At 40.7% G+C, this 27,760-nt stretch overlaps 3 protein-coding genes across 3 annotated transcripts; 1 reads left to right on the top strand and 2 right to left on the bottom strand.

Annotated features, from left to right (window-relative positions):
* Positions 1–11,952: 11,952 nt before the first annotated feature.
* LOC135803469 (small ribosomal subunit protein uS3A-like) lies at positions 11,953–14,483 on the bottom strand. Its single transcript, XM_065317092.1, is given in 4 exon segments — positions 11,953–12,324; positions 13,715–13,873; positions 13,876–14,080; positions 14,386–14,483. Coding segments are annotated over 4 exon segments (726 nt in total). The 5' UTR covers positions 14,419–14,483; the 3' UTR covers positions 11,953–11,995.
* Positions 14,484–14,707: 224 nt separating this feature from the next.
* Positions 14,708–16,235, top strand: LOC135803471 (cathepsin O-like). The gene is made up of 2 exons (XM_065317095.1): positions 14,708–14,844; positions 14,899–16,235. Exon 2 carries the CDS (start codon positions 14,911–14,913, stop codon positions 15,796–15,798), a length of 888 nt encoding a protein of 295 aa, XP_065173167.1. The 5' UTR covers positions 14,708–14,844; positions 14,899–14,910; the 3' UTR covers positions 15,799–16,235.
* Positions 16,236–18,656: 2,421 nt separating this feature from the next.
* LOC135803470 (brain tumor protein-like) lies at positions 18,657–25,689 on the bottom strand. Its single transcript, XM_065317094.1, has one exon. It carries the CDS (start codon positions 25,672–25,674, stop codon positions 23,125–23,127), a length of 2,550 nt encoding a protein of 849 aa, XP_065173166.1. The 5' UTR covers positions 25,675–25,689; the 3' UTR covers positions 18,657–23,124.
* Positions 25,690–27,760: the final 2,071 nt, after the last annotated feature.

Consider the following 27,760-nt stretch of genomic DNA (forward strand, 5'->3'; position numbering starts at 1 on the left):
GGTTTTTAAGTTGGATAAATATTTTCAAAGGTTAGATGGCGCTACGATGTATGAAGTTTTGTATTACTAAATATTGCTTGTTGTTGGTAGTGAGTGCACACCGTGTCCGTGTGTGCGATCACGCGATTTCAAGTGCAAGAGATAAGTTTGTTTACCTGCAGGTATCGAATCTTTATTTCGTGGAATCAAAACACACCGTTGCTGTTTATTATATTAGCATCGTAAATTTAAACAAAATGTCTTTCAATTCTTTCTATGAATATACAGTACCGGCGTTAGGCAAGGCATGTTGACTTGGCGCTGACTCGCACTTGGCCGGTTTTTCGTATGGGGTTTGAATTGTGCAGTTAGGAGCGCCGTAGAAATCGTTCAGGGCGCTGGGTGAGTGCCGTACCCCGGCACTGGTGCCAATGCAATTCGTGCACATGCACACATTTGGGCATTTCTACTTTTCTTTACTTACTGCTGTTTGCACGGCTACGGCTTGTGCTATCGATTCAGCTAAGCAGTTTCGTGTCGGTCGTGAGCCAGCAACTCGTATTGTTTATTCGACTTCGTTTTTTAAATTTGTTATATTTACGTTATAAATCGACTATTTAATTGGTAGCTTTACTTAGGCTAATGATATTTATTATTTCCAAGTTTAATGTACATTATTGAACAAAAGTGGTAGATATTGATTGTGCTTCGTAAAATGTAAATGCTGCGCTGTTCAGTGTGAGTTGCTAAATGAATATAGGACGGCAATACTATGAAAATTTATTCATCATTATTCTCGTAAGTTACTTTTTAACTCATCAATATGTGTTATTGTATGTTTGTTCGGGATGTATGAATATATTATTATTAAATCTAATGAAATGTTTCAACTTTTCTTTTACTCTCATAACACTTTTGCTGTATATATATATATATATATATATATATATATATATATATATATATATATATATGTTGAGTAAAGTTAAGTAAACACTTATACTGTACGCTATAATTTCTGGGCCACACACGCTAAAACGATATTTTTACTAAAACTATTGTGTCAATAAAAGTATTTGTCGTCTTTTTTTGATGTGGATAGCTATTTCGACCATTAGAGTGTCTCATCAGCACACCTACTGGCTTGACAAAACCTACTACCGTACTACCTACCATTGTATTTCAATATATATATATATATATATATATATTATATAAAATCATAAATTCTAATTAATTCTTTTCCTATGCTGCGAATATTGAAAGTAAAAGTACATTTCGTGTATGCTCTATATGTTATTTCAACATTGTGATATTTTAGCTTCTCTATCTTTCAACTACGAGTTTATCAGTACGTTTGTGTATAAACAACTTTTGTTCGACTGACGCGTATTATCGCTACGTACCAGCCTTGTACCTGGCAGCAAAGCGCACAATGGCAGTCGTCGGCACCGCGTGGGCCGCGAACGCGTTCCCCAATCGCCATGCGTTTGAGGTTTTAATTGATTAATCGTCGGGTAATTTTTGACCATCAGCAAAATATTCGCAATGGGCATGTGAGTGCCTGCGTGCTGTTTTAATGATTTGTCGCGTTTAGATTCTCTTTAAATAAGAAATAAGTGTCCATCAATTTGTGCGCGTTTGTTTTCAGTTGATAGAATATATTCCAGGATATAAAAATCTCTCATCACGTATAGGTAGTGCGTAATTCATTTTTTTACGGAAAGTTACGCTGATTTAACTTAAATTTCTGATTATTCTATTTGAGTGATATGAAACCACGCTCACTTTGCCGTCGGCCGTCGGCTCTGGCCGTCTTCTTTCGCAGAACACGTGGAATGTTTTAATCAATTTGCACTTTAGCATCATTAAATTCACAAGTTTGCCAACCTGTGAAAAAATCTTGTACGTTTAATAGTTTTTCGTTTTCATAATCTCCGTACGTTTGAATATTTACAAAAAAACTTTTTATCCTCTCTAACAACTGTATTGTTACGCGCCGTCGCTTGCCGTCGCTTGCTGTCAGCTGATTTGAATGTTTTCTGCAGGATATTCTATCAATTTCTGATGATGTTTACCCGTCGGTTACTTTATGCAGTTGATGCATCAATTAATAATATACATTCGGCCAAATATATTAAAAATATTGTTGTTTCTATTTGTAAAATTTCCTCTTTATGTTGTGAATATTAGCCCCTTTGTGAAGTTTAAAGTTTTCTTTTCTGTAAATACCATGTATATTTGTGTGTTTCGTGTACTCTTTGTTTCTAATCCAGAGATTTTTCTTTCTTAAACACTCTGTATATCTATTTTTCTTTGTGTTCGTGAAAAATTTTGTTTTAAATGTTGTTTTTTTAGAGTTTTGCTCATTGCCCTTTTAAATTTTCTTTTTGTGACACCCTGTATATTAGTTTCCCGGAGCCTCGGGTGAAAACGAATGATATTTGAAGTGTTAAAATGTTTTTCTTTTCATATTAAATTTTCATTTGTAACACCTCTGTATATTTGTTTCCATTTTCAACCCTGTAGAAAAACAGGCCATTTGCTGTTCCCCATTATTCCGTAGAACTGTGCGAAGTGGTACTTGCTTTATATGTGCGCTGTTTTGCAAGTCGTCCGGTTTCATTATGGCGACATGTATTCTGTTGACATGTAAAATCTAAACTTGTATTCTATTGTCAATAAATATAGTAAGATATATTGACTTCTTTGATTTTATGTTCGTCTTCTATCATTTCAGGAACAGGTCTCTGCGAGAGTTCCCTCTCTCAGGGGATGATCCTATAAAATTGCTGGCAGTAACCTGTATGATTTGTGTGTACCTTCTCTCATTTCAGGTACAGGTCAGAACTTGTAAGAATGTTTTTAAGTGCCGCCTCTCTGAGGCGACTTAAAACTTAGGAAATATTTTTACAAATCCTTAAAAGGATGTCTTTATAAGTGAGTTTCCCTCTCTGGGTGATCCCCCAAATTATAAAATTGTTGATATGTCTGATAATTCCGGGGATGAAGCGCAGAGACATCGTAGCTGTAGGATGGGCCGTGAGCAATGGAAGAACTGAAGCAGTGGCGATCGGACCAGAGCGCCGGGAGGCGCTCTGGGACATCGACCTGTGACTGTCTTATAACGACACGTGCCAAAAAATTTAAAAATTTCATCCACCCTGCGGCTCTTTCTTCTATCTCCTCCTCTCTACTCTACTCCTCTGTTTCTTCCTTCTATCTTCTCCTATGCCCCTCTACTACTACTACTACCCTTCTCTATTTCTCTCGTTCTCTCGTTCTCCAGTTTACTTTCATACATCTCTTATTGTCTCCACTTGTATTTCAATTTTCATATATTTCTGCTGCAATTCATATATGCAACCCAAATTTCACCTGATATTTTATATTTGAGAAAATGCCTTCTATACCTGAGATTCGATCCGTGTCTGCCAGCATGCCAGCAGGCACGTCTCCACTGACCACCGAGTGTTTTTATCATTAATATTTGATTCTTCTATTTATGTTTCTTACGTTATTCAACTTTCTTTTTTAAAACAACAACACAACGCAAACAACAGTCGGTACTCGTATATTGTACACGCTCGACGCACTTAAGATTAATCCTAAAACGGCAAAGGGGAAACCAGAAAGAAATATGAAGAATTATATATCATTACATTATGTTTTATTAGCAACATTAAAATAAACATATATTGATATGCGTGTTCTAACATTTCTAAGTGACGGAAGCGGTAGACTCCCTTGGTACAAGTGCTGCTAAACTTCTTCTCAACAGGCATCACCTGTTTATTTATACCACTAAACACACAACACAAGGTGCAAGCAAACATTAAAACACAAACAACTGCAATACATAATACAAAATATTTACATATAAAAACAAATTCTACTTGCTTGGATAGTACAACAATCGTGTATTTACACATTAATTCATAAATACAGCAAAGTCAAGTATATACACACAAGAAGAGTTCTCAAGTTCTTACATACACACAATATAACACAAACAGCAATCATGAAATGTTCTCAAGAAGATGTGCCACGCACAAAACACAAATCTAGATTATATGCACTGTCGATGAAAAACCCCCAAATACCGACCACTTGTGAAAAATCCTACTTAACCACCCAATTTTCTTCGATTCTTTAGGTATAAGTTGCAGACGTGCAACTTCGGCAAACAAATTAATACAACCCAGGTAGAATTTAATCGGACATATCTTTGTAATCCGCACGGAAATTTCTAGGCCGCCCTTACCTGCAGGCAACAATTTCAGAAAATGAAAATACAAGTCTGCACTTTACCGTTCTTCGGTTCTTACGAAGAACATCGTCCATGTTCCAGGGCAAAATACCAAAACACAACGACACAGAGAGTAATCAAAATAAAATGAAATAATATCACAACACACATTGCAAGCGTTGCAGGTTCATGTTACCTGCACCATGCATCGCCAGTAGTGTAAAACAAGTTGATAACACGCGGCCAGCCTGCAATACGCGTACAATCCAGAACGCAAAGAAAATTAACGATTTTGTATATTCGACACCCGTTTATCTCTTTAACAATGAAACACTAAACACGTGAGGAACAACCAAAATCCAGCCGATGAAACGAATCGAAATGAATGCGATTTTACCGAATTACAAACTAAAAATAAAAACGATAACAGTCGCGAGGAAACACGTCCAACCCGAACAACGACCGGCATTAAAACTGTGCTGGTTACCAGCTCGCAGCATTGAATCAACGGCGCACGCGACCACATGCGATAAGCAATACCGCGCGCACGCCGCAAGACAACGCACCATTTGCACAAACAAGGTCGCATGCAAGATAGTCAGCTCAGGAATAAACTGCAAATAAATTCCGTTTATAATTATAATTTAACTATATATAAAGAAATAAATAAATTTTGTTTTAACAAAACTTAAACAAAATTTCAATACAGGAGGTACTGGTGTTAAATTCCGCATAAGGAAAATAATTTCGAACCTATTGTGACACGGCGTTCTCGTGTGTTATGGCAGGTATCAAAAACTACAATTCCTAGCTCAACGAGTACTACGGCGCAATAATAATAATAACTTCTTCAATATAACTCGTGTTATGGAATTTGGCAATAAATTCTCAATATAGTGGAGGTACAGTGAATTAAATTCCGCATTAGGGAAAATGATTTCGAACTTAGTGTGACACCGCGTTCGTGTTATTACATAAAACTACAATTCCTAGCGCACCTGACTACTACGGCGCATTTTCTTCAATCACGAATATCCGTAAACTAAAAGAGATAAATAGATCTGATCGCAGCGTCTTAATCTACGGACTTTCTCTATATAAGATAGGATAGCAAAACGGAAAATCTGTGAGATGAAATTTTGATTCCCAAGAAAAAAAAAAAAATGGTTGTTTGTGAAAGTAGGTTTACGATCGAGATGTTAACGTGATAACGTCTTATTGGTGATATAGTGCCTTTGTTTGTTGCAACCGCTGTAACACTTCACTTGCACTTCAAGCATTTGTTTTACTGTTAGGCCCCCGCACACTACAAACTTTTATCGGCCGATAAGGTTATAACGATAGGGGGTATACCTGCGATCGGCCTCGTGAGGCCTCGCGACACAGTTTCTGAACAGTCACTCCGACTAAAACGATTTTGTAGAAGACGTGCTATCACGCCAAAATCGCCAAGGGGGTGTTTGATACTTTTTTCGACGATTTTCGCTAAAATTCATATCTCTTAAACCAGCGTTATAGCAACCAAACGAATTGCTGATTATGGCAGCATTGGAAAAATTGTCTATCAGATAAAATATAAAATAATTATATTTCCAGTAAAGGGTAGAAAATCGCGACCAAAAGTGCTAAAATGTGACATTTCTCAATTTTGCCCATTTCATTCAAACGCGAATATCTCGTGTAAACTAAAAAGAGATATTTAAGATCTGATCGCAGCGTCTTAATCTACGGACACCTCATAAGATATAGCTTAAACTGTTAATTTAAAGTAATACTCATATGAAAAATGGACAAATGGGGATTCTGCATCATGTTTCTATCACGTGAAATTTAAATAAATATTACAGTTTTGTACACAAATGCAATAAATCTAACCTACATGAGGCGTGATGTTCAAATTTAAAGCTGTGTTTTACATTACAAGTTTGTTTCCTATATTAAATCATAAATCGTATCATATAAGCGCTTTTCTTACAACAATTAAATTTCAAAATGGCTAACCATATAGAGAATTTAATTCCCTGCATATGCCTAACCCCGCGCCCAAGTGTGTAAGACGTTACTCCCAATAACAAAAATAATTAAAATATTTAATGCTAACGCTTTAGTAGAAGGCGGTGGAGCGCGACGAAAAAGAAACACGTAAATGCAAAGTAATGATGGACGCAGAAAATAAAACGAAATATATAATTGAATTATAAACTTACCAATGCAGAACTGATCAGAATCCAAAGCACGGCAAATGCTGTAAAGAAAAAAAAAAGAAAACATAAGTAATGTTATATTCACACAGATGAGATGAAACAAACAATCTGGGCTGTTGGGTTAAAAGTTACTTACAGCAGCACGATGGGTCATCCATATGATGAATAAATCGTAAATACGGCTGATACGCTTACGAGCAAATAAATAACTGTACCAAAGTTACTAAAGTCAAGTTAAGATTAAAATAATCGATTGGATGCAATTGAAACTAGAAATGAAAACCTATAAGTAAAGTATCTACAAGTTCAGACTCGAGATAGAAAAGCTGCCTTTAGACAAGCAAGACGAGAAGCAGACAAAGTATGTAGGCTCGCAAAAAGAACTTTTGAAAACAACCAGGTTGAAATCATGGAAAAGGATTTCAGAGAGAACGAAACAAGAAGTGCATACAAATAATCCCCAACCTGACTAATTGATAAGATTAGGATTTAGATATTCTAGACGCATGGAAGACCCATTTTGAAGACCTACTAAATGGAACTGACAATGACGATAACTTAACACAAACAACACCAAGTGCAATCCAAACGAATGAAAATGAAAACGAAGACAACTATAACTACTCAAATGTCGACATTTCACCACCGACTATCGAAGAACTTGAAGAAGCCATCCAAGCTCAGAAGAACAACAAATCCCCAGGGATTGACGGCATCCCAGCCGAGATATATAAGCATGGTGGTAGAAAGTTGCTTCACTACCTACATAAGTTAATGGTCAACATATGGGAGAAAGAAAAAATACCCGACGAATGGACAAAGACCATAATATGTCCCATATACAAGAAAGGAGACAAGCTCATGTGCTCGAACTACCGCGGTATATCTCTACTCGGTACTGCCTACAAAATTTTGACATGGATTATAAACCATCGAATTAAACTAAGAGCAAACGACATAATTGACGAATACCAGGCTGGTTTTAGACCAGGTAAATCCACCATAGACCAGATTTTTGTTGCGGAAACTATTACTGCAAAAGCCTGGGAATACAATATTGACATATATAACATCTTTGTGGATTTCAAACAGGCATATGACTCCATAACACGTGAAAAACTATATAACATATTAAGTGAACTTGGGATCCCTAGAAAACTAATAAGCTTAATAAAAGCTACAATGCATAATGGCACAGCTCAGGTAAGAGTACAAGGCCACCTGTCTGACAATTTCAAACAAAACCAAGGACTAAAACAAGGTGACGGGCTAGCCCCAACCCTATTTAATCTAGCCTTAGAATACGTCATCAGACAAACCGGAATAGGAAGGTCAAATCTCCTAACAAACAAAATGGTCCAACTGGTAGCATATGCCGACGATATTAACATCATGGCTAGATCAAAAATAACAGCGGAAGAGTCTTACCAACAAATAAAAGTAGCAGCAAAACATATTGGCCTAAACATCAACATAGAGAAAACCAAGTTAATGCGACAATCACGAACTCCAACTAATCTCAATGCCATCCAAGATAACATCGAACAAGTAACCAACTTTAAATATCTTGGCGTAGACCTAAACCATATGGGGAAGGAAGATTCCGAAATAAAAACCAGGATACTTATGGCAAACAAAGCATATTTCTCACTCTTACACATCTTCAAGTCCAAAAACGTCAACAGGAATAACAAACTAAGAATCTACAAGACAATTATTAGACCCATTCTAACTTATGGATGTGAAACATGGATTCTCACATCTGCCAACGAAATAAAAGATTGACACTTTTGAACGAAAGATTTTCTGCAGAATACTAGGTCCAGTTATAGAAAACAACGAATATAGACTCCGACATAATAAAGAGATATACGACGCTATTGAAGACCCACCAATATCAGTATACGCAAAAATACAGAGACTGCAATGGGCAGGACATGTGATGAGAATGGATGAGCAGAGGATGCCAAAACGAACACTAACAGCCAAAATGGAAGGAAGAAGACCAAAGGGAAGACCAAGAAAGAGGTGGGAAGACGACATCGAAGAAGACACGAAAAATCTAAATTCTCATGGTGGAACTGGGCGGGTAGTCTCCAAGAGGAGATCGACCGTAGACTGTCTTATAACGACACGTGCCAAAAAATTTAAAAATCTGATCCTCTCCTGTTCTCTTTCTTCTATCTCCTCCTCTTCTCTGCTCTACTTTCTATTCTCTTCCTTCTATCTTCTTCCATTCTCTACTACTCCTTCTTCTACTTCTCTGTTCTATCGTTCTCCATTTACTTTCATACATCTCTTATTGCCTCCACTTGTATTTCAATTTCTCATATATTTCGTTGCAATTCATATATGCAACCCAAATTTCACCTGATATTTTTATATTTGAGAAAAATGCCTTCCATACCTGAGATTCGATCCGTGTCTACTAGCATGCCAGCAGGTGCACGTATCCACTCGACCACCGAGTGTTTTTATCATTTATATTTGATTCTTCTATTTATGTTTCTACTTTATTCAACTTTTTAAAAACAACAACACAACGCAAACAACAGCTATATATTGTACACGCTCGACGCACTTAAGATTGCTGCAAACGGCAAAGGGGAAACCATAAAGAAATATGAAGAAGTATATAATATTACATTATGTTTTATTAGCAACATTAAAAACTACATATATTGATTTAAAATCGAAAATCAGAGGCAGCTCTTAAATCTCCTGGAAGTAAAACTTACCTTGTAATACGCGCAACTCTATCATTTCTGCGACGGAAGCGGTAGACTCCTTGGCACAAGTGCTCCTAAACTTATTCAACAGGCATCAACGTTGTTTATTTATACTAATTAAAACACACAACACAAGGTGCAAGCAAAAATTAAAACACAAACAACTGCAATACAATACAAAATATTTACATATAAAAACGAATTCTACTTGCTTGGACAGTACAACAAACATGTATGTACACATTAATACATAAATACAGCAAAGTCATATACACAATAAAAAGAGTTCTCAAGTTCTACATACACAATGACATAACACAAACAGCAATCAAAAAAATGTTCTCAAAAAGATGCCACGCACAAACACAAATCTAGGATTATGCGCACTGTCGATGAAAACCCCAACAATTTCCCCCCACATGTGAAAATCCTACTTAACCACCCAATTTTCGACTTTAGGTATGTTGCAGACGCAACTTCGACAACAAATTAATACAATCCCAGGTAGAATTTAATTTGACATCTAACAACATTTAATTTGATTTTTAGAATCCGCACGGAAATTTCTAGGCCGCCTCCCTCGCAAGCAACAATTTCAGAAAATGAAAATAAAGGAAGTCTGCACTTTACCGTTCTTTCTCGGTTTCCACGAAGAACATCGTCCATGTTCCCAGGGCAAAATACCAAACACAACGACACAGAGAGACCGCAAATAAATGAGATAATATCACAACACACATTGCAAGGCGTTGCAGGTTCATGCTACCTGCACCATGCACGCTTGCAGTGTAAACAAGTTGATAACACGCGGCCAGCCTGCAATACGCACAACGAACGCAAAGAAAATTAACGAGTTTGTATATTCGACACCCGTTTATCTATTAATGAAACACTAAACACGTGAGGAACAACTAAATCCAGCCGATGGACAATCGAAATGAACGCGATTTACCGAATTACAAACTAAAAATAAAACGATAACATTCGCGAGAAACACATCCGCGCACGCGACCACATGCGATAATACTGCGCGCACGCCGCAAGACAACGCGCTCTATCAGATAAAAATATAAAATAATTATATGTTTTAAAGTATTTTCGAAATATATCCCGATTTCCGCCACAAAATATAAAAATTGCACTAATATCACGGAATTTTAAACACGATTAAGACAGTTCACGCGTAATTTCGGGGATGACCATGGCGCACCGTCAAGAACAACTTTTGTACTATAAAATTATGAAGAAAAACCACAAATATTCCCAAAGTGTCGAAGTTAGTTGATAGATATTCGCGGATTGACCTTAACACCGACCTATCTATTGTAGTGTGGCACGTCCGATGAACGCGTTAAAAAAAACTATTTATACATAATACATGCATATCGCTGATAAAAGTTCACTTTAAATACGATTTAATTATTCACCTACCCGCATTATCATCAATTAGAACGCTAGATGTTTGCCATATGTTTAGAAGTAACCCGCAAAATAGCTACTAATGCTGAATTAGCGCTGGGACACGTTAACCGGCGTTAAGATCACGACAAACGTAATTAAAAAACGCACTTTAATACATTTAAAAACACAGCGATCAAATACAACGCGATTTATAGAATTAAATTTTACAAAACGATACGCTTCGCGGAACAATGCACAGTGCACCGAAGGAACATGGCGAGCATGCCGAGTGCAGCGATGTCGCGCGAATACTAAGGCTATAAGATAAGATGAGAAAAGATATTCTAAAGTCGGCCTGTGAATCGCACGCGATGGATCACATTCTTGCCTGAATTGAAGCGGAGAGAAGGGATAGGCAAAGACGGCACACGGCAATTTTGCATTTCGTTCGTTGAATGCAATCAAAAAAAGTTGTTTGTACACAAACGGAGATAAGCGCATCGTGAACAAAACAATTGTCGTGTGAAACGCTTGGTTTTAAATACAAACTAAGAACTAAATTTCACATCTAAATGACCCATAAATACTGTAAATAATTTAATTTCTTTACTTACAAGTTTATCGAAGAGCGCAAATCAAAGAAAAGTAGATCCTGAAATAAAGAAAACATGGAAGATAAGTTAAACCATTCCGTATATTCGATATTAAGATACATATTCGATGTAAGTATATTAATGACAATATTTACCAAATAGCAAATGAGAATCAGTGCAAACGGTTGGCGTCCAACGGCACGTTTTATGTGCACGACCGCACATAAAACACGACAAATTCAGGTTTAGAAACTTTTCACATGCCATAAATCATTAGCAAATCACCAAACGACTATTAACCGTATATATTAAAGGTGGATTAAATATATCGCGGTTTACCGAATTGTACAAAGAACGCACCACGCTGCAAAAAAAATGCGAGATGCATGCTCGCTACCTTCGAACGTTTGACTAAGATTGCATACGAAACTTACAACCTTTAGTTAAAAAGTCCATCACAGCGCCCTCTAAGAATTTCTCGCAAACATCGCAGTATTTCAGACACTGGAGTACAGATGTCGCTAGAGTGCATGTTTCAACAGGAACCTACAACTCCAAACGGTATAAAATAATAGCATTTTGATTAATTCGATTTTGATACATAAAAGCACATTTCGTTTTTATGCTGCTTTTCTCGTTAAAACGCAGATATCCGACTAAAAACAAGAGCAAATTTTCAAACGTTTGCTTTAAAATTATTAAAACAATGGTTGTGGTCCATTTGTAAGCACAAAACTGAAGTCTACAAAGTCAACTACAATCAACAAATTGCAGAAGTAATCTGACTCATAACTAAATTTGTTTTCAAAATGTTTAATTGAAAAGTTTAATTCTTATAATTTATGCAACACCAATAGCAACCGGGGGCGCGTCAGGCTTGACGGGCTTGATGTCACTGCTGGGGTGCGACGGCATGATCTCCTCCTTCGGCTCGACGACGCACACGTAATCCGGCAGTGGTTTCTTGGGGCCGGTCTTGCCGTTAGGATCCCACGGCAGCATGATTTTCACCTTAATGCCGAGCACACCTTGTCTCAACAATACGTGGCGCGTGGCGGTGTCGACGTAGTCGTTGATCGGGTCGCCGGAGTGGATCATCAACCCATCGACGAACTTCATGGACTTGGCACGCTGACCGCGCAACTTGCCTGATACAACGACTTCACATCCTGCAACACAAAAGCAAAATACAGTCAACACTCATAACAATAACTTGTCAACAAGTTAACAAACCTAATAAAAATAATAGTCTAAATATAATAAAATTAAGTTTTATGAAATGTTATATTGTTTATGCTAAAGTTTCTTGTTCAATTTCAGCTTGCATTCATCCGTGAGCGGATTTCCGTCTAAATAATTCCCGATTGTCGGTACTTTTTGTATAACTTCATCAGGCACACAAGTCAACTTGTTATAGCCGAGTTTAATCCAATCCACCGAAATTAACGGCGCTAGAAGTTGCGGATCGATCTCCTGTAGACGATTTTTCGTTAAAAACAGCCAACCCAACATCTCCAAGCCTTTAAAAGCATCTTTATCAATCGATTCAATCTCATTCTCGTCTAAGTAAATATTCGTAGTCACATTGCGACCGCTGATCACGTGCAATCCTTTGACGTGTACAAAGGCACCACTCGGAATAGTGCGAAGACGATTATTCTTAAAACTAAGCGCCGTAATCTCCGGACTATTTGTAAACCATTCAGCATTCCAATGTGCTATTTTATTATGGTCTAAACTCAATAAGCCCAATGCTGGCATATCACTAAATGCGCCCGGTTCGATGACAGAAATACTGTTGTTCACCAAATTTAACTCCGACAGCGGCAAATGATTGAACACGCCAACTTTAATCACCTCCAGCTTGTTGTCCTTGATACGCAACAGACGTAACTTTGGTAGATTTTGAAACGCCTCCATGTTTATCTCGATGATGCCATTGCTGTCAAGCACTACGTCGACAAGGTTGGGCAGATTACGAATCGCGCCTTTGTACAACACAGGAACGCTCTGGTTTGTGATCTGCACGTAGGAGGCTTTCTCGAGAATGCCGTCTGGCTCCAAGCAGCCAGAGACAAAGTCAACGCCGCGTACTCCAACCGTAGTAATGGAAGTATTCTTAAATGTAGGATAATCACAACTTTCCACCACAATCAGAGCAATACACGTTATTAATAACGTCACGCTAATTGTATGAGCACACATTTTCGTCGTGGTTTTGATCGATATTCGATGAGATGTGCGCGTAGACTGACGATTCTACGCTCTGCATGAAATCATTTTTATTTTTACATTTCCATTACGATTCAATTAACCGAGGTCATGGTGATAACCCCCACGATGATAACCAATAATGAACGAACATTCATTTATAAAATGTATACAATTTGTAAACAAACTATAAAATTGTAAAATCCAAATTAAGGCAAAACTTGTATCAATATACTTTTATTTTCAAAAAGTATAGGAATGTAATAATGGAATTTGCTCTACTTGTAGATATTATGGTGCATTTGTTATTAATTTGAAAATATGAATATGTTCTGGATTGAAACCTACCTTTAGCTCCAGATTCCATAATGAATCTAAGCACACCATAGCATGCCCGACGAACGGCAAGCCCGCCAATAAGCTTGTATCTGAGTGATTCAGCTTGAGCAATAGCGCACAAACCGCGGGTAGCAACCTTCTCAGCATACAGCTCCACTGTGCTCTCAGGAAGTTGAATCTCTTCTGTACAACAGAGGTTAATTCACGAATGCGACGACCCTTCTCACCGAGAACGTTCTGGGTGCGTGTAGCCATGATAATGATCTCTGTGCGAGTTGGAGTAACGCGCACCTCGACGCCGGAGTAACCATCTTCAGCGAGTTCACGAGTCAAGAACTCGTTTAATTCGGCTTTAAAGACGCCGTTCGCCACAAACTACAACAGAGAATAATAATGAATTCACAGATATACTCACTGATATGTAACATAAAATAACATGAAAACCACTAATGCACTGGATTTCTTAATGTTTAATTCGTTTTCGAAACAAGTAGAATCCATGTAAATATGAACCACACAGTCACTTCTAGGTTAACTCAAAACAATCCGAAAAAATCTGGCACATCCGTGGCTGCGATGTCAGTTAAGCACTTTGTTTAATTAATTTGGTAATATGTGAATAATCCAGGCGGAATATATAGTAAATTTTCATTGGAAATTATTATTATTTAGCAATTTACCTTGCGTTTCTTGGATATCGTCGTGGTTGCCATTTTGACGGACAAACTAGAAAGAGAGGTTCGAGCGCTGTCAAGTACAAAGTTACCAGTGTTGCCACCTTGAACAGAAATTGTAACTAAAACATTTTCAGTATCCCTAGATGCAACCAATTTCAAACAGATTGTTTCTTAATACGTTGATTGCATTAAAATTGATAAACTTACGTGCTCCAAGTGATAATAAATGATAAATAATGTCTCTACCAAATGTAAATAATGATTTGCTCGGATTTAGTCATGATGCCGACTGGTCCCGGCGTAGTCGCATGCGTTTGCATAGGTTGTTTGCTGTTTTTCGGCATTTTATCAAAGTTTAGACCCAAATCTTGGGAGGAAGACGAGTTTCAATTTTTTATTGATAAATTTAATAAAAGTTATGTGAATGAGACGGAATACCAACAGAGATTTCTAGCATTCAAGGTAAGCATTTATTATACATATTATCACACAATATACAATCGATGTTTTTAAAAGAAATCCCTGGAAATGATTGAGATAATGAATAAAAACCGTACGTATCAAACCAGCGCACTGTACGGCATTACCGCATTCTCGGACATGTTACAAAGTGAGTTCGAGGATTTACGCTTACAGAAGAATTACGCCGAAAGAATGGCGTTGAGACAAGCCAACAACGCGGGAAGCAACGAAAAGCTACACAGATTTCGCCGCGACTTTACCGACGCTAATCTACCCCGCAAGATAGATTGGCGCACTCAAGGGGCGCTCACCCCGGTGAACAATCAGCACGAGTGCGGCGCTTGCTGGGCGTTCAGCGCGATCGAGACGATTGAAGCAGCGCACTGGCTGCGCACCGGAGAGCTGCGACCGCTGAGCACGCAGCAGATGATCGATTGCGCACGCAACGGCAACAACGGCTGCAGGGGCGGCGATATATGCACCCTCTTCGAGTGGCTAGTTGATAACGACGTCGCCATCCGTCCGGCCGATGATTATCCACTGCATTTGAGGGATGAGCAATGCAAAAAATTGACAAGCGTTGGAAACGCTACGACTGCATCTGAAAGCAAAACGGACGTGAGGGTTACGAATTTCGTCTGCATGGATATGATTGGGAAAGAGGACGATCTGTTGGCGGGTCTAGGCCGCATGGGTCCGGTGGCGGTGGCCGTGAACGCCATCAGCTGGCAGAATTACTTGGGAGGTGTGATACAGCATCACTGCGGGTCGCATCCGGCCCTCATGAATCATGCCGTCCAGATCGTCGGCTATGATCTGGAAGCGGAAATTCCGCACTACTTAGTACGGAATTCATGGGGCGAGGAGTTTGGCCATCAGGGGTATTTGAAGATCGCCATTGGGGGCAACCTTTGTGGGATTGTCAACGAAGTGGCTGCCGTTGAAGTCACCTGAAAGTCCACAAGTTTCTACAAGGAAGTTGGTTTTGAGTAGGGTAATAAATAAATAATTTCAAGCAAACAGAATGCTTTATTAGATACACCACTGCAATAAATACACGCTTGTAACAAACTGATATGACTTAATCATCAAATATTGTACTCAATTAGACAGTTTTCGTTAAACACTAAGTTAATAATAGTTGTATAAATTAATATCCAAATGCAAAAACGCAAACGCGCTGGTCGCGCTCGGTCTCCGAGATTGCGGGGAGTTGGGAGCGGGTGGTCGCGGTGTTGTTGCGATGGGGGTGGTAAGAGGGTCGCAAACATCGTCCGGCCTCGCCTCGCCGTCGCTCAACGCAATAACAAATCCAAACAACTTTTGGTCACTTACATATAAGTAATAATAGCAATAATAAATGCCGCCGACGGGCGCAAACGTTTCCACAACATCGTTTCTATATTTCCATATTAATAAATTACTTGGTAAAATTGACCTGAACTCTATTGACTAGGCACACTTAGTTTATACAATATATGTATCGTTTTAATAACAAGAAACTGTCCACTATTAAAAATAGAAACCTCCGACAATATTTCCAATGCGATCAATGCGTCAATAAACTCAAGAACAGATCAAATCATCGAATGGCGAAGACTCGAATCGGCCGGCGGGGGTGGGCCGCAGCAGTCTGGAGCCAAGATGGTAATGGCGCAATTTGCAGCCGCCGCCGCCCACCGCCCGCTGCGCAGCTTGCGATAATTTCGACGCGCTTTAAAAATATCCTCTGTCGCCTCTGTCTGCCTCCTCGTTTATCATCTCGTATATAGTAAATATTACAACATATAAATCATCAAGATATTTCTCATATTGTAACAGGACCGTTAACAGTGTGTATACATGGAATGAAATGCTTACATGCCTACGTTTATGCCAGATAATGTGCTCCGATAATAATCAAGTGAGATATACACATGCACCGCCGCCGCCAAATATTTATCAAAATAAACGCCTTCCTACACGTCCTCCTCGTCGTACAATAGTAGATAATAGCGTCAAACATCTGAGAAACGTAAAACTAACACAATCTGATTATTTTTTTTTTGTGCGCGGTAGATGTCCGCTTTTCTGTTTTTTACAATTTTACAATTAGTTTTCAACATTTTCAATCATCTTTTGATTTTAACATTTTAACATTTTTTGAAAATACATTTTTGTAATATGCGTTTTTTGGGGGTGTGGGGTAGAACGTTTCAATTAAGCCAACGAGTGGAGTCTATATCAACATTATTGTCCACTGTCGCAATTTGGTTTTTTGTCTGCTTTTAGAAGAACGAGTTACGGTTTGACATTGAACGAATGTGTGGCTTGAGTCGAGATATTCGGGTGCATTTGGTCATTTCATTAAATTCTTTTTTTTTTTTTCGGAAAAATTTACTTCTAGGCCCACCTTTGTTTGCATGTGACATTGTTCGTGTGTTTTCGTTCGTTCGTTTTTCTTAGTATTTTTTTTTATCTTCGTCCTACTAATAATAAATACAATCTATGTAACAAACATAGCTCAAAAATATATTTATATATTGCCATGATTAATATTTTTCAATTTTGCAAATATAGACAATACAACATCAGTCTTACAGTTGAGAAAAAGTACATGTTTCTTATGTGGTGGTGGTGGTTGTTGTTGTTATTCTTGTTTCTTTTTGTGTGTTTCATGTCGGTATATAGTTTTAGGCTGACAAAGAGCGTCAACAATCGTGTTACACGTTTCTCTACGATATTATATATAATTCCTAAATAGAAGCACATCACACGCATGCATGCAAGCAAGCGATTTTCGAATATGTCTAGGTCTAGAGTGTATGAAAACGAGAAGAAGCACATTATCAGGGCGTCTCAATTCGAATGTCTCAATTGTCTGCTTAAATTAATCACCCTAGTGTGTTTGCTTAGTAATAGTTGTAGCTTACTTGTATAGCTTAGTGTACAATCCAATTCAGTGAATGAAAAGCAATTAGCCAGCCAGGATATGTGTGTGTTTAGTGTGAGGATGATCCACCTGCTACACAAAGCAGGCCCGAATGGAATGTATACGGTATATATAATATTATATAATAGTACAACACACACGCAGTTTAGTCACTATTGCTATCAAATATATATGATATATGTATATATTATATATACGTGAGATTTGTCAGCGCGACCTATGGCAGGAACAATGACGGACAAAGCGACTACGATTACGCGTACAATGTGTATACGAGTATAATTAATCTGGTGTGTGCTTAAGCTTAAGCGCGAAAATTCAACGCCGTGTTGGAAGCGGGCGAGACCGTCGAAGGAGGCACTCCCATGCTGAATGGCGTGTACATCCTCGACGGCCACCAAAAACGCGCCCGCTTCCGCCAAACTCCCAATCCTCCAAAATCGTAACATTTTTCGCGGTGGAGGCGCCGGGCACGTGCAAAACAGCATAAGAAAAACGTACAAAGCGACTTTTATAAGTAAAAATATATTTTTCATTTGGTGCGCCTGTTGCTTAAATTTTTTATCATTTCTTTTCTTTAATTGTAGTTACTTTGTTTCCTTAGTTAATCGCAAAAGTTGTGTGAAAGTGTGTGCTTTTTTTTTCTTGATTTAGAGTTTAAGTAAAACAGCAGCTCCAAATTTTTGGTCGGGTGGCGCGCGGGCCGCGCTTGCTTTGGTCCGCGAGTTCCAGCCAAACAAGCAACGTTATTCCATTCTTCCGTCGTTTAATTTTTTTTTTGAGTTTTTTTATATTTTTAAAAGTCTAGAGAATGCTCGTTTTTTGGTTGTTTTGGTGTGATCAGTACAGTCATATATGTTTCAATATTTCAATCAATGAATACATACAATACATTTACAATAATATATACTTCAATAGATGTACTACTTAGTAATTAGGTTTTTCCTTGGGTTTAACATTAACAGTTTATGTGTGTGTACATGCATATTACGCGGGATGTTTTTTTTCTTTTGAGTTTCGTTGGTGTTCGTTTATGATCTGATGCCTCCTATCTGAGATGCCACAAGTACCACGCTTATCAGTTTCATTTTTCTTTTTCAAATTTATTAATGGCGGGGGCGGCGGTCGATTAAGAAGCGTTTATTGCAGCTCAACGCTTCGTAACCGATCGCACACAACAAATTGTGTGTAACAATGATCGTGTATGAGTAGTAGTGGGGGGAAAATGCCAACAATAACCGTTTTTACAACATTTTAGAGAGCGATAACAGAATCGATGATGATTCAATTTGCAACATTTCGCACACAATTTAATTTTCATTTTGCAGCAGGGATTTCAATGCGCGTGTCTGGGAAGGCATTTCCGTTAATCACAGTCTGTTAGAAGAGGTTTCGTTCTATGCGATGTCTCGTGTATCTTGTTGGGACTTCCATTTTTGGCGAGTGATGAGGGGGAGGTGGATGCATTTGGTGTGTGTGGGTGTATGTGGTGCGTGTTCATGTGGACAATCTGCGGCGTGGCGCGATAACAGTAGTGCACAACAACAAGTCTCTAACCATGGCTACGTTATTAATATTTCTATCCGTAAATATACATACATAACATGAGCAATTTCGCGCAAAATGTATAAAAATTTTACTCTCAATATCATCGTGTCAATCCGTTCGGGATTCTTTCTTCCTAGTGCTTCTCACATGTTGCGCGTTTTGCGCGATGATGAGTTTTATAGTCGGTCTCGTGCGATGCGAGTAATATTAACCACTTACACTTAATTCAAATTTAACAAGAGACATATGTAGACATATTGTGCGACGGGAATGTGTGTGAGTGAGTGTTTACATACTTCATTTTTTTTTGTTCACAATTTGGTTTTCAATGACTAGAAATCGCGTCGGAATGAGACATTTTAAAGCGGCGAAAACTTGAACGTGAAACTGAGTGAGCTTTGCAGTGCGCTTTGACTGTTGTTCATCATCCGTATGTTTAGATAGATAAATGTTCCCTAGAGTAATTGACATGAAGGTAAAACATGTTTTGAAGACGAGCTCGTCGTTGGTGTTTCAGGGCGTCCGCGCGGCTGTGGTGCGTCGTGTGTTTTCCTTTTCCTTAGTTAAGTTCATAAGTGTAATCAGTAATAAGAGTTAATTGTGCTTTTTGCTGCGCCTGCGTTCGGACGGCTTGTGAAGGTGTCATACGGTTTGCAGATCTTTGCGGCACACGTTGCGGAATTTTGATTATCCTCTCTCTCGGTCAGTGGAGTAGTTAGTAATAATAATTGAGTGTTTTTGTTTGCGCTGGACGCCCGTGATCGCCTTTTATCACTAGCGCTTTACCAGAAATTTACAAGAAATGTTTGCGTTTCGAATCAGTCTTACCGAAAAAATGCATATCCTCACGTCAGCGTTGCGGGTGCGGGCGCGTTTGAATGTTTTAGTTTGCTTTTGTTGCAGTTTTCCTTTATTTATGAGTTTGGTCCGCACGATCGGTCACGCATCAGCATCATCGTCAACATCATCACTACCAGATTAGATGTCACAGATATAGAAAGAGCAAGTATGTGTGGCAACACCGTCCATATCCATCTTAAGATTAATAGATTAATAATACGTAATAATTAATAATTAATGAATGTTGTTATACCTCTTAGAAGCTAATGACTATCAATACCATTAAATCACACATGCCTATATACGGTTTGTAGACGTACAACTAGAATATCGTAATAAACTTCCATTTTAGGATAAATAACTTGCTTAGTTGGGCCCAAGATAGATTGTTCGAATAATTACTTGAAAGCTGCCGGCCTGCCGTCCCCAAGGCGGGGGCCGGAGATTATCATATCGTCACTCTCACTTACATCGCTAAGTACAAAAGTATATTCTCTAAACGAGTCGCCTGCCGCCGTCGCCGCCGAGGATTGGCACCTGGTTGCCGCCACCGCCGCCGAAAGAGTGCTACGATTCAACTACACAGTATACACACAATACAGAGAAGACCAATTTTCTAAAACAAAACAAAATCAAACACAAACACAAAAAAATAATAAAAAATATAAAAATAAAAAAATCAAAAACACACCAGGAAGAAAACACAGAAGTGTAGATCTACGCTTGTTGTTATATACCTATATCCGGAATTTCCTAAAAACTGTGGGATGTTTGTTTGTTCGTGTTAGTAATCGGCGAAATGTTAGAATTTGATTTGAGATTCGAAAAACGTCAAAAAAACGTGTTTATAATGAAAACTGCAGAACTGGTATTATTATAATTAAAAAAGCATTTACAACAAAAATATTCAAAAACAAAACAATGTACAAATTTAATTTAAGAACAATTTTATCATATTTAAAAACTAATATAATAATAACAACAAAGTATAAAAACTAACTGATTAAATGGGTTCTTTTACTTCTTTTTGCGCTTTCGCTTAAATTTGTTAAATTCCTTTTTCTAATCAAAAACTCAAATTCAATCTATATAGTATCGTGCCGGCGGGGGTCCGCCACTCTCTCAGAGCCGGTGTCGTTCCGAGGCAGTCTTTCGAGGAACAATGTAGAAAAAATAGAGTGTACTCTGGGGGTTTTTAGGGGGATGTGGGGCTGACGAGTGCGCACGCACACGCGCCCCCATTGATGGTCGCACGTGCGCGTGCGAATCGGCAAAACAACTTAACTCTTGTCGGAAGGACACCGCTTTGCTTAAGTTTTTTTTTCTTTCGATGATAATGGAGAAACAGATAAGATACAATTATTTAGATAGAGAGAGAGAGAGAGAACGGAGAGGGCGGACGCATGCCCGCCGCCGCAGTCCTTTTGTTTCACGTATAATTACAATTCCTTCGATTCAATCATCGCATCGCCTTACACATTAATAGTTTCGAGTCTCGCGGCGAGCGCCGTGGGGGCAGAGCAGTAAAAATGAGATCGCTTAGCCCCCGCGTATTCTTCAATAGGATTATATAACAACATAAATAAATTTTAAAAAAGGGCGTCTCGGGGGAGGTGTTCGTGTGGTGAGTGTGTGTGTGTGTAGTGTATAAATAATGTCCGAGCGGCGAGAGGGGAAGGTGCGTCCGCATAGCGTCCGGCATCGTCCCCCCTCGTGCCCCGCCGCCCCCTTGAGTGGCTGTGCGTGTACGCGTGTGTATGTGGGTGTGTGAACATAAACGAAATCCTATCTAATAGTAAAATACAGTTGGTCAAATTCAATCAAAATCAAATAAGAAGGAAAGCGGACTCACGTCACATGCAACGCGCCTTCCGCCCTCCTCCGGCCGTATCTTAAACTTGGCAGCATTAACAAACAATATATTACTACAAACTACTACAACTAATAATAATAATAATAATAATAGAATAATCATTCAGAGACACGAGGTGAAAGAAAGAATCATACTAGCATCCGGTGGCGATATATAGAAAATATTGCAACATGCACCGCACGCTCGTCGGTTTCTGGCATTTCGTTTTGTGAGTGTTATGCTCGTGTTTTTGCGCGCGCCTCCAAACTTAAATAATAGACAATATTATAACAAAACTAAAAAATAAAACAAAATCATCAAAAAATAAATGTCAATATTACCATACTAATACCTTTTCTTCTTTCTTTCTTTTTTTTCGTTCGCGTGTTCTCGCGTATGCGCGCAATTCACCACTCTGCACATCTCTGCGAATGTAGTGTGTTTGTGTGTGTATGTTCTTTATCGCGAAACTTCTCTTATGTTTAAAACATTTAGACCGATATACAGAGCTACACATCTTCATTGGGGGTGGGGGGCTGGGGCTGCATCTGCGCTCGTACGAGGGGTGACTAGGGGTAGCTAACAACGCGGCTCTTTATCAGTTCCGCCAAAAACAACAACGCGCTATTCTACATACCGTGTATACGCTACGGAGAGACATTCACAACACCGTACACTCATTAGTAAAATATAGTTTCTTATGCCAAAACTTTACGACAAATACAACAAATGGCCCTCACGTTTTATAACTTCTTCGCGCCGAGTGCCGCCGACGTTCAAAGAGATTTTTTGGCCGCTCGCTCATGAAGCACACTCGCGCGCTTCGAATAAAAAAACTCTCGTCAAACTTTTCTCATCTCGTACAATATTAAAAATAGATATCAACGTTACAAAACTATCATTATAAACTGGGGAGGGGTGGGCATTCAGGGGGGAGAGATGAAACGTAAATGTACAAATCGCGCCATGACGCCGGGCGGCGCCATTCCGATTCTTAAAAATGCATCAACAAAAGGTGTGACGGAATGGTGCGATGCCGCCGGCGCGTCGGGCACGCTGCTCAACAAGACCGAACGTAACGCGAAGGGGGCCGCCTAGCTGGAGCGAGTTACAAACCGATGGGCGGCACCTGTACATAGCGATAGATGTACAGGCGGTAGTCCTTGCTGGCCAGCACGACGCTACCGTCGTCCATCAGCGCCACATCAAAGCATTGCGCATGCTTCACTTTGCTCTCCAGCGCCGATACCAGCTGCCCATCCTGTGTGAAGATGGTCAGGTTGAAGTTGTTGTGGTTGTCGGCGATGAGGATCTCGCCGGCGGCATTAATGCCCACCCCAATCGGGTAATTAGTAATGCCTTCGCCGCCGATCTGTCGCAGGAAGATTCCCTCGTAGCTGAACACCTTGACGCAGTGCGCACGGTTATCGCTGATGAAGATCTCTTGCTTATCATTGACAACAACTCCGTTCGGGAATTCGAGATGCTTGGAGCAGCCGAACTTCTGAAGTACGGTGCCCGACTGATCGAAGATGATCACTCGCATTACCTTGCATTCCACAACGACGATGCGTCCCTTGTTGTCAACGGTAACGCCTCGCGGGTGCTGCAGAATATTAGCGCCAAACTTGCGCACAAACTGACCGTACTGGTTGTAGATCTGGATCTGGTGTGTCGGAGAACGCTCCGTAACGATAATGTCACCAGAAGTACGCACGACCGCAACGCGATTGGGGTACAGAAGTTGCCCGTCGCGTTTGCCGCACTCTCCAAACTGGAACTTGAAGCGGCCTTCCTTGTCGAAGATCTGAATGCGATGGTTGTTCGTGTCGGCAACGATGATGTCATTCTGAGCATTGACAGCGACTCCGCTGGGTTCCGTAAACTGGCCCTCGGTGACCCCAAACTCTCCGAACTTGCAATGGTAGATCATCTTTTGGCGTTTAATCTGCGACTTGGGCGGGAAGATCGTCGTAGACATCAGCTTGGAAGTGATATCAAAATCAGTATTCACTTGCCCGCCGCCGCCACCAGTAAGATGGTACGGTTCTGGGACACCTCCATTCTGGAAGATACTATCAGTGCCACCATTGGACCATTTTTCATAGGAGTTGATACCATTGAGGTTCATATCACCCACGGTAGTGGTGAATAGACCTAGACTGTGCGCAGAACTGAAACGCTTTGTGATGATGTTAGACTCAAAGGGCGAGGTAGACTGGCTAGAGCTGGAGATCGTGAAGGGGCAGTGAATGCCGCCTCCAATACCACCATTCAAACTACCGGAACTGCCATTTACACTTGAGCCACTGGAGCTGGAACCACCGCCGGCACTACCACTTCCACTACCACCAGTTGGGCGAGCAATCGGGGGCTGTTTGCTTGGGCCAACCACAGGTTCTGAATTGGATCGAACATAGCCAAAAGTGTTGCGCACTCCCACCTGAATAGCCTGGTAATTGGAGACAAATTCCAAATCGCACGCCTGTTGCACGCTCTGGTCAACATTGAAACTCAACAATGACTGTAATTTGCTGTCGAGCAACTTGCGGCACATGATGATCTCCACCACGCTGGCACATTTGTTCAATTTATCCACAAATTCGCAGGTCTTGTAGATATTATCAACCGTTTCCTGCCCTTTCTGGGTAGCTACCCCTAATGAGATCTGCTTCGCAGAGAAAACAGACTCCAATTCCTTCAGGAGTTCTTGCTTACGCTCGTCCAGCATGGAACGGTAGAACTGGAAGGTGTCGTTGATTTCGTTCTGCGCCTTGTGGTATTGCACTTGCAGGCGGCTGGTAGCGTGTTCTACGTTCTTCATCACATTTTTAATGTCGGTAGCCTTAGTTTTGGCCTCTTGGATAGCATGTGTGATAGCCTCGATCTGCTTGGGCGCCGCATCATTAATATGCTCCCAGTCGTGTAGCCCCGCGGGGTGCTCCATCGAAATGCAGTCTTTGCAAATTGGTACAGCGCATGTACGGCAATAGTACTTGAGCACCTCACTCTTGTGCTTAGGGCAAGACATTGTCTTTTCGCCGTTCTGACCCATCGCGGTGGCGGAGGGTTTGTGCGACGTTGGCGGAGCACCCGTATCGTCCTTAATATCCAGGTTGAGCACCCGGTGGCCCTCAAAACAGTGCATAAATTGATGCGCCATCACGCAGTTGGAGCACAAATAGTTGGCGCAGTCAAAACAGCGCGCGATCGCGTCTAGCTTCTTCTTTTTGCAGCCGGTGCAACGCACTGCCGGCGAGATGATATGCTCTGCGTTGGAGAGCGGCAACGGTGTATCAGCAGCAGTGCCGAGGAGAATATTACTGAGGATACCCTCGATGGAGTCAATTTGACAACGGGGGCAGGTGTACTTGTTCTTCTCGTAGCAGCTGGCGCAGATAACGTGATAGCAAGGTAGGTGGTGGGCGGCGTCGGCCCCCGGTTCGCGGCAGTTCTGGCAACACGCGGCGCCTCCGTGCCCGCCGGCAATCAAGTCGTGGTCGCGTTCGGCCGAATCGCTTACGGGTGGCGACGATCCGCTCACGGTCAGCGGCGAATCGGCAAGTGAAGATAGCGATAGGTAGTCGGCGTGATCGCCGAAGGATCCGATTGAATTTGCACGTGGTAGTGATTCAATTGACGGGGTCGGTGATGCCATCTTCAATTAACCGTCATCCCTGCAAAAGAAAACAAAACCCATTGAAAAACGACACCAAAACACAACCGCAAATGGTCCCCATTTGGAACCACTGGTCTAATCGTTAGAGGTCGTCGGGTGCATCGAGAAGTGCTAAACAGAAACGTCGATGTCACCGACCAGCGTTTGTTCCGTCTGGCACGGATGGTGAAGGCGCGGGGAGACGCGGGCGGATCGATGTGCAGCGAGGGTGCCCACGTAGTCATGACAACGCGTGAGGGTTGCTAGTGGTATGCAACACCCCGCTGGATTTACGGCTGCTGCTGCCGCCGCCGTCGGCTGCAACAAGGTCCTACGAGTGAAGAGTACAAGAAACTCGGAATGGTAAAGCCAACCTGTTGCCAAAAATACGCCCGGGAAAAGAGCATAGCAGAGAAAGAAAGCTAGCGCAACCAAAAACAAACTCGAAAGTAAACAAATTGCTGATTACAAAGCAAACGAAACGTGCGCGGGATGTTTATGTATGGTGGTGTGTATGTGTGTGCGCGCCAATGCAGCTCATATCGCGCAGGGGTGCGTTGACCTCTCGCGCGCACATTTAACGAATTGCGTTCCCCCATCACCGGGTATCGGGGGGGACTCGTCGGGGTGTTATCCTGCGGCGCATGCACGACGCCACCCGACAACTGGTCGTACTGGTTTCGCCAAGTGCCCGCGCATTTTAACGATATAATCATGAGCTCGTCGTCTACAAATTAATCATCAAATTGATAGATGAGACATGGAAGCAAGAAAGCCGTGCCCTTTAATTGCGTCGAATCGATATTGCCGTGTGCGAAATTCACGGAAACTACGCGTGACAACTACGACACGGAAAAGCGGAAAATTTTCCTGCTCCATTTACCTGTAGCGCTCCGTGGAAAGGGCGCGCGCGCTTTGTGCATGACTCACAAAGCTCAACGATCGCCAGATAGCGCCACGTGCACGAAAACACACAAAGAAAAGTTCGCAACGAACAAAAAACAATCTCAAAACTTTAGACAAAAGCAAATTGCGCAATGTTTAGTAATAAATTAAACAATAACTTACAATATTAGTCGTTTGTTAGTATAATAAAGAAGGCATTTAATTCATCTAATAGGCACGTTATCACCTCACTCACTTCAGAATTACTATCGCAGCAGTAAAGTAACTAAACATCACAATGCTTCGTATAACAATTAATTTTAATTTATTGTGTAGAAATTGTAGAATAATTCGTTTAAAACTTCACTATAATTCGCGATACGGTTACGTTGAGAGTTTGATAGATAGGAAACGCGCGCGAGTTCCAGCTCATAGCTGGTTCTGTTCGGTACTAAAGCACGAAAAGGAAAAAGGGCGCCGAAGCACGGGCACGACCCTCTCCGTTCGCCCTGGCTGCAACGTGCATGGACAAAGAAAACGCACCGAAATTTCCGACAGATGTTAATGCGAGACTAGTCAGGAGCGCGACGAGTGAAAGAGGGGGAAAACATCCCCTAACGTGCACCACTGCTGCTACTAGTTTGTCGGCCCTTACGAGGGGTATTTTCACAATTTTGACGTTGCCACGTTAAAGCCCGAAAAGGAAACAACGATCTTCTGGTAGGCTGAAGAAAGAAGTTCATCATCGTGTTATAGAGGTTTCGCTGGCTCGGTTGCTCGCCTCGGCTGTGTTAACCTGTCATTGCTTCGTTATAATTGATGCAATTAAATATAGCCGGCGCATTGCAGAAGCGAACCGGGGTGCGAGACGTTCGTAAACTTAAACGCACCGAAAATTTACGAGTCCGACCGGGAGGGACTCTACCAGCATCATTGCATCATCGTGCGAGTGTGCCGCCAGCATCCGAGAGAGGCTTTAATTAGACGCCCGCATCTATCCGTACACATAATGCGTTTACGGTTACGGTTCGCCACTTTTTCTCAGCACACATCACGCTGTGGAGAAATTTCTCGCATCCAAGCGCGCCACAAAACAATTCGTTGCTGTCGGTGTGCTCCGGCTCGATTTAATCAATCATCGAATAAGATTTCCATTTAATTCTTTAGTGTGCGAACGAGTATTGAGGGTCTTGAATGGTTT

Source organism: Atheta coriaria, unplaced genomic scaffold, assembly GCF_025399875.1.
Source record: "Atheta coriaria isolate IRGN ID8LTWV9N9 unplaced genomic scaffold, Caltech_Dcor_3.1 hic_scaffold_2_pilon, whole genome shotgun sequence".
Taxonomy (NCBI): domain Eukaryota; kingdom Metazoa; phylum Arthropoda; class Insecta; order Coleoptera; family Staphylinidae; genus Dalotia; species Dalotia coriaria.